Source organism: Dipteris shenzhenensis, chromosome 5 (genome assembly GCF_047967505.1).
Source record: "Dipteris shenzhenensis isolate YYH24624 ecotype China chromosome 5, Dip_SZ_1.0, whole genome shotgun sequence".
Classification (NCBI taxonomy): Eukaryota; Viridiplantae; Streptophyta; class Polypodiopsida; order Gleicheniales; family Dipteridaceae; genus Dipteris; species Dipteris shenzhenensis.
In genome coordinates this window covers 46423434-46435939 of record NC_141600.1, presented here as the reverse complement: position 1 = coordinate 46435939, position 12506 = coordinate 46423434, and the positions used below count along the sequence as shown (strand labels likewise).

Sequence of the window (12506 nt, the reverse complement as noted above, 5' to 3'; positions counted from 1 at the left end):
GATGTTTACCATTTCTTCCGTCCCTCCCTGCTTTGCTCTCCGTAGGATACACATTGCATGGGAGATCTTTCGGCCGCCCAGTGTTTTTTGAGTGTTTTTAGTTCTTTTGTACTAGGTTGTTCTTTACTGGAGCAGGCTTTTACTGCTTTTAGTTGTCAGTACTTTGTTATAAGTAGCAGCTGTCCCACTCTAGGACAGCTATGAATGTAAATGCTTTCTTAATACAAACTTTCTTTTACAACCAAAAAAAAAAATGTGTGTGTGTGTCTGTCTGTCACATCTACGTGCGTGCATGTGTGTGTAAAGGGGTTCTTACAAAAAAAGGGGCCATACAAAATAAACAAGCAAGAACAAGCAATTTTGTTCAACCAAGTAAAAGACTTTAAATGTCAACATTCACCTAGTGTTCATGATTGTGATTAATATGAACACACACAAGTGTGCGCGCACACAAAAATATGTGTGCAAGTGTGTGCAGATATACTATACAAATGCGTGCATGAGTGTGCATGTGCACGCATCCAAGCAAAGATCGGCATGAGGACTAATTCACCTTAGCAAGCAGGAAAAAGCCATCTCTTCCGTCAAGGATGAGATTCTTAAGCTAAACATTCGAGTGGCCTCATCGCTCATTTTTGTGATCAAGGAAATAACTTGGGCAGCACACCATCGAACATCAGCAGTAGTTTGGGTCATCAGATTATCTTCTTTGTCTGTATAAAGCAGCAAATCTAGAAATGGGCTCCAGTCCCAAAGGCCTTCAAAAGCAGTAGGCTCTAGGTGTATAAACCGATAGGCAGCTCGCACAATGTTGAGTAAAGGAGCTGAACCCTGCAACAAAAGAACATGAGAACCAAAACAGAAATCCTCCCAACTTGAAGGGGGGGAATGAGTACTGAGAGAAGATAACTTCACACCACTCAAGACATGATCATATTGAAGATATTTGAGGTACATACCTTCCATTGTTGCTGAGCTCGCCTGTAATCTCTGTATAGCAGACGTTCAAAAGGAGGAGGAGCAAACGAAAAATACTGCAAAATGGTACTGCAACACAACAGAAAACATTCAAGCCAAATATATGTGAATTGGCATATTGCGACCTCTCACAATCTAAACCAACCAATTCCACTTCCTGCCGAATGGTTAAAAGTAGTCTTGTTACCCCCATTTAAACAGTTTGGTAGCCACCTGTGCTGCTAGTTTAAACACTACTTAAAATGCACATATGTTATCAACGTACACACATACATACATATATGTGCCTGAAAACAAACACACACACACGTGCACGCACGCACAAATCTAGAAACATGTCCAAACTCAACCCAAAAGGCTTGTCCAGATGAGAATCTCATATAATCCTAGAACAAAAATGAAAGTGGAATCCAACCCTCTTGAGACAGAAATGGGATAATTTGAGTTTAGAATAGTTAAAGTTTGTAAGTCAAAGATTAGAGACTTCGAGTTCAAAACAATTCACATGACAGTGACAAATTCAAGAATTCCCAAACCAGTTATCGTTCTGTACTCATCAGTTAGTCCATAAACCTTCTCCCACGCTTTGGGGGTCTGCCTTAATGTGTTGGGCACTGATACTTGATTAATGAGGCAAGCAAAGCTCTCGGAGAAGATTGGTTCCACTTAAGTTAGATACTTTGCTCATCTTGTCTTTTGCTGAGTTATTGTTAACACCACATACAGGATTACTTGGAGGTATTTTTCACATTGTGCATCCTCACATTTTTCTTAGCCGAAGTACAATTGGTGGTCTAATGTTGGTCTCACATTTGAAGGAGAAAACATTGTAAATCTATTCAGCTGTTATGTGTCTTAGGTTTTTAGTTCCGTTATATCCAGAACTCTTTAACTACTGCAAACAAGTCAATTATCACCAAATATAAAGAAATATACCATGATTTTGCTGGTAGGGGTAGTCCTCATTTACATCCCATGCGGTCTCACGATTTCTTTCAAACCTTCTCTAAACCATATCCTCTATGTGATGTTTTCGGTTTTCATTGTTCAAAACAAACTTCATCTATTGGTTATTTGATTTCTAGTTACTTCATTAAGTGTTCACTGGAATCACGCTCATAAAGTGACCCTTATTAGCTCCTATGGCAGAGTTAGGCCAAAAAGGTTTTGAAACCTGGAACCTGAGACCCGTGATGACAGAGACCTCGCAACCTGGGGCCCTCAAAAATCGATCCCTTACAGAACCTAAAAACCCTGATTCCGGGACCCAAATCCAGACATCCAAACCTACATTTTCGCCTGGCCTGGCCTGGAATCCAAAACTCAAGGCTCAACTAAAAGCTTATGTTATTACCCCTAGACCTCCGTAGCCCGATGTGCAAGCATCAAAACCAATAGAAGATGGTCGGCACCCTGCAGCCCTCAAAAATTGTCAAAAGCTAGAGACTCGAGGACCATTTTTAGCCGGGATCCAAAATCACCGTGTTGTCATCCTGAGGTAAAACACCTGGACCTCAGATGCGGATACGGATGCAGATGCGAAAAAAATATCCACAGCCCTTTGATCAAAACCTACAGCCTAAAACCTCCAACCTGTACATGGCTAGAACCCAAATTTGAAATTTGAGACATAGACATAGGGCACAATAACCTAAAAACCAAAAACCTGGAAGTTCACAAACCCAAGCATTGGAGCCGAAACCTTGGAAACCAATCTCCTAAACCCAGATCTGGGATATCGAAATCCGAAACTTGAACTGGACACACAATCCGAAATCCAAGACACAATCCAAAATCCCTAAACTTAGATCTGAGACGCCAGAATTGGAAGCTAGATGAGACATGGAGCCACAATCCAAATTTGAAATCCACAACACCCCAACCTATTGCCTTGTGGCACAAGTAGGGCACAACTTACAAGTAGGTATACATGGTGACACATGGCATATGGCTAAGGGAGTTCTTATTTGGGATGGGGGTACCAAGGCCTATTAAAACAGGCCAAGTCCTCATAAGGGGTCATATAGACCTCCCCATGAGATGTCTCTTGGATGCACAACCTCACGCAATCAGCCTCCAAGCAAGGACACCTTAACACATCACCTCACAAGTGAGGGCTTGTGGTATGTGACACAAGTTCCTTTAAGGAGCCAACAACCTAGCTTAGAATGGTTTGGACTCTCGGAGTAGGGGTGGCTCAAGGTACAAAGCCTAGCTAGGAGGTCAGTCGGCTAGCTCTTGCTTGTTCATGTTGATCTATGGTATGTTTCCATAGGTTATCCATCTTGAAGTTTATATCTTACCCATGCACAATCTAGGTCTATGACTAAGATCAGGTTTGAACCCTGGCTAGTAGAATTACTTTAGTTGTATTAGAGCAAGCCTTGAGATAATTAAGATAGATCTACAAGTTTTGATTTAACTAGGTATATATTACCTTCACAAACATGTCTTCATTAGAGGCTGTGGTTGGTGTGACACATTGACTCTACATCCTCAATCCAAGAAAGTCTTTGTAAGTTTAAGTTATACAAACATTGAAGGCATATATCTAGATGCCAGGAACAAGCCCAAACTCATCCTCTAAAAACAGAACACATAGTGCACTTTCAATCATAGTTACCAGGGAACGGAATGTTTCGGGAAGGGAGGGGTCGGAACGGGAACGTATCGAGAAGAGGGAACGGGGGAACGGGAACGCCACGTCATATGACGCGCCATCAAATCACATGGAAACATACCAAAATATTCAAATAAAATGGGGGCTTGCAAAGGCGTTGAGTGGGTGAGAGGAGGGGTTGAGTGGTTGGAGCAAGTAGGAGCAGCAAACTACGCCCAAAATCATGGCCAAAAACAGCAATTAAGTGACTTCTACCACTCCTGTGACCTGTCAGAAGCCGGAACGCGGTTTGGGAACACCGGAATGCCATTTGGGAACGTTCCCATGGAGTTTCCTCATCTGGGAACATTCCCAGACGTTCCCCACGTTCCAGGAAGGTGGAACGGCGTTCCCTGGTAACTATGCTTTCAATCGCATGAAGGTATGGTTGTAAGACCGAAACATTTGAAAATGCATTTTTTCCTTTGGAGGTCTAGTCTGATCTCCACTCCTCTCTAGAGATTAACTGATATATGACCTAGGTTGATTTCAAACAAAATTTAAGAAATTAAAGTCTTAAAAGAAGTTTACAAAAATCGATTAAAATTAGCATCTAATCCAATATGGATTGGGTCCACATTATTGAAGAATTTCTTTGTTTCATGAGTGCTCAACTTTGTGTGCAATCTAAGAATACTTAACATTGTGGCATTGGTTGAATGTCAAGATGCAAACAAGTCAAATCAATGTTTTGAGGTAGATGACACATCCTTAGTGGGTGACCATTGGTATTGTTAGCCATGCTTGGCAAACAAGGCCATGTGCTTGATAATTGGTTGATCTATAGTTTAAAAACAAACTAATTTTCATACTCGAGCTCAAGCTTAATTTCTCTTGGAAAATAATTGCTTTCTGCAGCCAGTCGCTTAAAGCATACCAAATGGTAATGATCCAAAGGTAAAATCATATGTGAGGTACATGACCTCAAGGCCCAATTTATAGAAACTATAAAGCTAAGACCTTGATATAATTGAGGAAATTGAAAGTATCGTAATAATGAAAATTGTTTTGATGGACATATTCTAATGTATCCTTATAGTAGTAAAGAGCATATTTTCGGATGAAGACCTTATAGATATGTCTTTATTGCTCAATACAATCTATATAAAGTCTTTAGAGCTAAGAGGCTAGAACCATAGAAAGTATTCTATTGATGATGATAAGTACATCCAATGTCAAGAAGGATAAGGATTTCAATCCATATGAGTGAGTTCTGATGGACCACTTAATTGATATCATCCCTTTCAAAGAGAATTGAATACTTGACTATCATCTGTTGATTATGATAAGGGAGAGTACATCGACTGTCAAGAAGGATAAGGATTTCAATCCATACTGAGTGAGTTCTGATGGACCATTTAATTGATATCATCCGTAACGTTGGTCATAATTAGACTTGAAAGTATACCTAAGATTTATTAACTTTAAGAGTAGAAGTAAAGTCATAAGGAGGCAAAAAAACTTAGTCCTCAGATTCTAAGCCTAGGCTTAAGACATTAAGTTGAAACAATCATAGGAATAGAACCTATTAACTCCAACAAAGGGTATTCAAGAAATGAAGTACATCGATTGTCAAGAAGGATAAGGATTTCAATCCATACTGAGTGAGTTCTAATGGACCATTTAATTGATATCATCCCTAACGTTGGTCATAATTAGACTTGAAAGTATACCTAAGATTATTAACTTTAAGAGTAGAAGTAACGTCATAAGGAGGCAAAAAAACTTAGTCCTCAGATTCTAAGCCTAGGCTTAAGACATTAAGTTGAAACAATCATAGGAATAGAACCTATTAACTCCAACAAAGGGTATTCAAGAAATGAAGTACTAAAAAATATTCAACGATTCATCAATGAGCCTTCAAAAAATAACTTGAAGATGAGAAGGTATGTACCATTATTTCAACAATTGAATCCTCGTCGACTATGACAAGGATAATCCTAGTAAAGGGAACCTTTCATGGATGATTAAGAAGATGACACCCTATTGGTACGCCTTGGTTGTATGGGATGTCAAGACTAACTAGAGGTAATGGGATCCCCACTGGTCATGACATTCACGGGGTGTGGTATTTGACACCAAGCTTTACTACCATCGGGGGATATGGAACATCCACAATTACACGCCCAATAGTATCCTTGTACTATGTCGTAGTGGTATGGGACAGCACAACTTACCATTGGGAAGTTCCCTCCCCCCCCCGACTAAGGCTGAGCCAACCATGCTCACAACCTGCAGGCTACCGACCCCGACCTGCTGCTGCTGAACTGCTGCCAGGCCTATAAATAGCCCCTGGCCCTGCTGCAACGGTGTCACGTACCTGCTGCTGTCCGCAGCTGCTCTCCAGAGTCCATCAATGCGTAAACCTGCACTGTTCCTGAGGCTGTACCAGCCTGTACTGCATGCCTTCAATCAGGCCACACAGTAAGCTGATGTTGCAGATAAGCCTGTACTCTACCCTTGTCTACTAAACCCTAGGAGTGCAAGAGCATACTTGCTCCCCAGCATAACAGTCACCTCTGACTGTTGTTTTACCCAGAATGCATGGGGAACAATATTCATGGCCAGTCTTTCCATGAAAACTAAAAGTTTTCGAACAGATGGCTTGAGTTGGCTGAATTCTATTTCACATGGCAATGAGCAAAGTACGATGCCATTCTTTCTAATGCCTGCATCAGGCCATGAGAGGGAATCCTTTCCTGTTGGGTGTCCAAAAGGTGGCACAACGTTCAGAAGAACTGACTAAAGAGCATAGAACAGGCATGTGTTTTGCCGCCCAGCCAAATAACACCAGCATTCATATTAAAACGGCTCTATCTTATTCTTGAGCTGAGGCAGAGGAGGCAGAGATGCTGGAGCGAAAGCAGGAGTGGAGGCAGAGGATGCTGGAGAGGATGCAGGAGTGGAGGCAGAGGAAGCAGAGGCGGTAGAAATGCTGGAGCGCAGGTGTGCAGCAGCCTGTTCCAGAAAAGGTAACTGAGTAGCCAGGGGGCTACTCCCTTTTATAGGCCTAACCCATCTGGCCGGCCAGATCTGATCGGCCAGTTTTGGTCGGCCAGTTCTGGTCGGCCAGTTATGGCCTTTTTGGCCATTTATTTGGCCCTGACCTCGGTGTTTGGAGATTTGCCAGTTTTGGCCTTTCTGGCCATTTGTTTGGCCCTGGCCTCTGCATTTGGAGATTGCCTGTCTTAACACCCCCTCTCAATGCCCAAGGTAGAATGGTTCCAGGGGCAATCAAAAAATGGTTCCAGGGGTGATCTATCTTCTTCATCAGCCCCTTTTTCACACTAATGCTGGTTGTTTTGAGGTTTAATATACAACATAGAGAGTACAATGCTGATCTGGCTCGTGTTTAGAGGTTCACTTGTAGATTGTAATACAAATGGATGAAATTCCTTAACGAGTGAGGTCCACCATTGCCTCTCCTGCAGGGCTCAGCTATCTAGTTTTCTTCACTGAATCTCCTCAGTTTCTTGTGCACATTTGCACACGTGATGTTCATGCATTGGCTTCATCTCAGGACTAACGTAGGAGTGAACTCGGACGAAGCAAAATCAACTCCGTTCTGTCTATATATGCAAGTAGGACATCAATGAACAAAAGCAGCAAATAGATTAAAGTCCAATTTCAGTCACATGAATTACAGTCTTTAAACGTGCGCGTGACCCCTCTTCATAATGCTTTGTTTACTCTATTTACCAAAAAAATGGGTGATGGATCATCAACAGCCAAAACCAGTAGAAGTGAGGATAATGAACCTAACCTTACTAGATAAGGTGCTAACTCCAGGATGCGGCTCAAAGCCATCACAACGTGTTCATGGACATCAAGGTTCCAGGAGCCCGTCGATGATGCATTTTTACCCAGCTCTTCATTGTTGTCTGGCAACATACGCTTCGCATGTCTCTGCCGCATAACGTCAACCAGATTCCTTACCATTTGTGGCAAAAGATGTCGAAAACAACCTGCAGTAGCTACTGTAAGGTCCGGCTGGATTAGCAGTTCCTGAGAAACGTTCAAGATGTCTTCATCACTAAGATCAACTCCCTGCATATGCATATACGTAAACTATGTAAGACAAAAGCTGTAAAAGAGAGAAAATGAAGTATCAATTTTCTGAGATACTATATGAAAGGAAAGAAGAAGGCACCTTCAACAAGGCCCGAGTGACAGAGGGATCCTGACTCAAGGGTGGGTGACGAGCGACGAGCCTCCGTAAGGCTGACTGATTTCTTGTGATGTCCATGACTGGAAAGGAGCATCAAAAGACTAGAAGGGAAAGCTAGGAGTTGCAAATTCAAAGATTTGGATGAAAGGTTTTCTGATGCAGAGAGCTACTGCTGTGAAGCCAGCTCTCATTTTGTGAGAGACTCCAACCATCAAATTCTGAAGGGAGCCCTTTAGGTCTTCTTATAGGTTGGCGTTGGCGACGTGTGTATGCGGACACGAGGGAATCTATTTAAAGCAACAAGTTCTCTTCACACCACGACACGCTCATACAACATTTTACTCCGCGATGCCGTGCATATTCAGGAACGTGTCTCAGCATTTGGACCACACACTGCGCCCGGAAAGTGAACAACGGGAGCCTATAGAGCTCCGGAGCACACGCAGGCCCGGAACTTCGGCACGACGTCAAAACTGTCTCTTTTCACAATACCAGCACCTACGTGCTCGAACATTTTATGAAAATGCTCGATGCGCCACTTGATTGCTCAAGCGGCCTCTTCTGCCATCTTTCAATGCTTTCATGCAGGAACTGTATAGCAGGGGCACATCGAGCACACAAGTGTTGGCATTTGCGCCCCCTGGAAACAGCCCCTCACTAGAGTGCACAAGGGCCTTAGGGCAACGAGCTCGTTGCCCGCCGTCCACCCACCCGCCCAAAATAATAATGCTGAGAATTGATATGGCTGACCTTCATTCGGTCCCGTTACTTTGACCACCTCCTCACCCAAGTGCTCGGGTAGGATCTTCTATTTAGCAAAGATTAAATGTGTGGCCAATGGTGGGGCTTGAACTCCCTACCTCTTATCACACAAGTCGAAGTTGGCAATGTATATGCAACATCACCCGCCCGTCACCAAAATATGTTGATCTGGGCAAGCACTCTTTTGATGTGGAACCAATCTTAGAGGCTACTGCTAGCGCTAGGGAGGCAAGCGACATCGACGAGCAAAGGTCATCGCCTTGTCCTAGCTTCACCTACTGCCACCGCCCTGGCCTCTCTCTGCCACACAACATAGAAGAACTGGCAAGATAGAAGACTTCATGGTCTTTGCCAAGGACAACCATTGGATATCTCAGTCCGGTAGTGGAATGTTGGGTTGGAATCCTCTATTCACACGAACTAGCGTCTTTTTTCTTTGAACAAGCTCAGACAACATTATATCCCCAAGGTATCTCGCTACAATGCACAAGGGCCTTAAAGGCGCTATCTCACTAGAGTGCACAGGGGTGTGTAATAATAGCTACCTTGATTGGTTCATGTGATGGAGCTATAAATTCTCAAATAATTTCTATGTCCCTTGATTTTTAATTTTAAGGTTGTATATGGTTTGGTTGGGAGGATGCTAGCTGGAAAATGCTCTGATAACCCCATGATAACCAATAGATAAGCAATTTCTTATTATGATTGTTTATAGCTTTCCTTGTAGTTTTCATGACATGTTGGAAGACTTTACACACTATGCATATGGCTGCTATCTCATGCCTTGACACACCTTTTCCATGCTTTAATATGATATATCATGAATATAACACAAGGGATGAGAATTGGCATCTTGGCAAGCCTTTGATATGTCCATCCCTTGCACATTATACTTTGTTACTTAGACGTGATGTTTGGTGTCCATGTGTCTTGTGCTCACAACTCGTTCCTTATCGAATTTAATGTTTAAATTCTAGAAGTTGCCTATGCATGACATAAGATCCTTCACATCAAAATATTAGACCATCCATGTGCCTTGTAAGTCCTTCCTCATGTGATTTAGTATCTAGAAGCCGATGGTTGTATGGCAAGCTCCCACATTTGGTGCCAGTTAGTGCCATACTAAAATGGATTGCTTAGTGGCAAAGCGAGGAGGTAAGTGGGGAAAAGAGAGGGCATACCTAGGTTATATAATTGACCCAATGAGTTGGCATATCACCATTCATTTACTATTGATTTATTTTCTTCCTTCACAAGTTTGAAATTACTTTCCATTGATGTCAATGAAATTTTATAGTTTTGCATGTGGAACTTTTTTATTAAAGTATCAACATACCTATGTTGACTCGTGAAGGTGCTTTCTACATCCCTCTTAAAATCAGTGCATAGATAATACTGCATTAAGCCTAAATATTTCATGTCAAACTTTGAGAATAGAACCTTTTAAGGAAGTCTTCAATACTTCTCATGACAATCAGATATCTGCATACAAAAGTGCAATCCTAATATCCTCCCCTTAAACCTATTGGACTTTGTGGATCCAATATTGGGGGCAAAAGAAAAGTGATTATATTTATCTCAAAATGATATTTACATCTTCAGAGTGCATATCCTTGTAGCTCTAGGGGTCCATAACAGGACATACATCCTCACAAAAAGGATAGCAACAAAAAAAGGTTGTTTTCAGGACATTCTAGTCCCTTACTGTCCATTGAAAAAAAGAAAAACAATAGGCCATGCTTGCAGTGGAAGGGAGCTGGTCAAGGAGCTACTAAACATTACTCTTCTCCACCTACAAGGTTACATAATCTGCATCAAGTATCTCATTGGATCCTTTACAGGGAGTTCCTTTGCAGGCTGTTGCTACTTCTACCTCACAGAGAGCTGATGTTAGTGATGAGGCTACAAAAAGTTTATCTTTCCAGGTCCCCTCTTGTGTCTACAAGAGATGCTGTTGTGAATTCAATATTTGCAAAGTATTGACAATAGATCCCTTATGAGATTGCTAATGAATTCTTCATTACTTCTCATGACGGCCATATATCTACATACAAAAGTGCTATGCTAATGTCCTCCCCTTAAAACTATTCTTTTGTGTATCCAACATTTGTGAAGTATTTGTTGAACCATCTTTTGGGTGCTTTATTTTAATCCATGTAAGCTTTTCTTATGTAGGCATACTTTCTATTCTTTACATTTGACAGTGTACTCCTATGGTTGATGCATATATACCTCTTCATCTAGGTATCCATTCAAGAATGCATTCTTCATGTCGAGCTGGTATATGTTCCAATTGTGATGTCACCTCTTCTTATGAAGTTACTATGCTCTTGCTATGGCATTTTGTAAATTGCCTTGATCAATATAGCTTCTTTTTGCAATCTTTATGATGACCAAATGTTGCAATAAAATCCAACTCTCATTTTTTTGTCTTCAATGATTGGAACCTATGTTGTATGAATTACCTCTTTGGTAACTACTTGCCTCATATTGAATTTCTTCGTCTTCTTCTACTTCTATTTGAATTGAAAATGCTTGCTCATTTGTAGAAGGCTAACCTTGGTCTAACATATGATGAATTTTACCTAAGGTTGGTTATGTCTAGATCAAGGTTGGCTTGTGCCAAGTAGGTACCACGTGTTGGGTGGCATTGCCATGCCACGCATCATCTAGTGTCTCTTAGGAAACACTATAAGGTCCTTTCTCTTTATAGTTGGTTGTGGTAGACCATGCATAGGCCATGTAGTCAAAATTCAAGGGCCCTTGCACATTAGGATGAAGCCATGGAGATTTATGGAGGATCAAGAGAGCTATAAATCAGGGAGGTAGGCTTGGACATGGATGCATTTCTCGCATTTTGTAGATGGTGGGAGTTCCTTGTGTGTAGATGTCATGCAAGTATCTAGAGGTGGCTGTGTAGGTCTTGATTTCATGCAAGTTTTCATGTCTTTTCTTTGTTGATCTTTGCTTTTCAATGTTTGTATCCGCGCCACCTAGAAAAATTTCCATGTGAGTTTGTTGAGCTTGGTAGTAACTCCACTGTTAGATTTGATGGCTTCTTATAATAGGCCATATGTGCCACCTAGGCTATGTACTTGTTCATATCAAGACTTGTTGGAGTGGCACATTTAGGTTGCAAGACTCTTATGAGTCCTGATTGTAAGTTGGCATTGGAAGCTTCCTTCATTGCAGTTCACTATTGAAGCTAATGGCGAGAGTCGATTGTATATAAATTTGTCAATGCGCTATAGTTGTGTGGGCACTTGTGGGTGTGTTAGTGTGTTCATTGATGGGATATCATTATGTTGGCACATGTGGGTGCCAGAAGTGTTACAGTAATGTAGGCTTGTTAACAAGTTCTGGTCATCGACTATTCAAGTGCTTAATTGAGCCCTTGTGCTAAACCATTTTCTTGCTTGCAAGTCGACTTAGAGCATTCTGTCTTTGATGATGTCGATTCTACTTTAAAGCTACTAACACCCTTGTTGTCTTGATACTTTGAGCTACTAACACCCTTTTTGTCTTGCAAGTTCTCAATGGAAGCCATCAAATTATTTGGCCATTATAGCATTTACTACTCTCCAGTTGAGCTCTTTTCATTAAGGCTATCCCTATGTATCAATTATGCCATTCAATGGTTGCTTGCCAACTACTGGCCCTCCCTTCAATTCATGACTTACTCAAAATGTTGACTTTCGCTCGAGTCTCTAGAGGCTGCTAATGATTTCATCATTCTTGTAGTTCACTTTGGTTCTAGTACAATTGCCTATGTGGCTTGCTACTCGCCTTAAATATTGTTTCTATGTATTTGGCTTTCTGCTTGTCTTGCATATCATTTGTGTTGCTATAATTACTCCCTATATGGATTCTTGATTGTCTTACATCTCATTTGGCCAAAAAAAATATTTTTTTGATTGCCATTGATGCCTAGGGTCTTTT

The 12506-nt window shown here is 41.5% G+C and overlaps 1 protein-coding gene across 1 annotated transcript in view; it reads right to left on the bottom strand.

Moving 5' to 3' along the window:
* LOC147902094 (midasin-like protein) overlaps positions 1 to 7979 on the bottom strand; it is a 193926-nt gene extending 185947 nt beyond the window's left edge. Inside the window, exons 1-4 of the mRNA XM_087374676.1 lie at positions 7788 to 7979; positions 7401 to 7684; positions 960 to 1047; positions 554 to 831 (exon numbers count right to left, since the gene is read on the bottom strand). Coding sequence (XP_087230802.1) covers positions 554 to 831; positions 960 to 1047; positions 7401 to 7684; positions 7788 to 7883 — 746 coding nt within the window. The 5' untranslated portion in view covers positions 7884 to 7979. The remainder of the gene's footprint in view (positions 1 to 553; positions 832 to 959; positions 1048 to 7400; positions 7685 to 7787) is intronic.
* Between the last annotated feature and the right edge of the window lie 4527 nt (positions 7980 to 12506).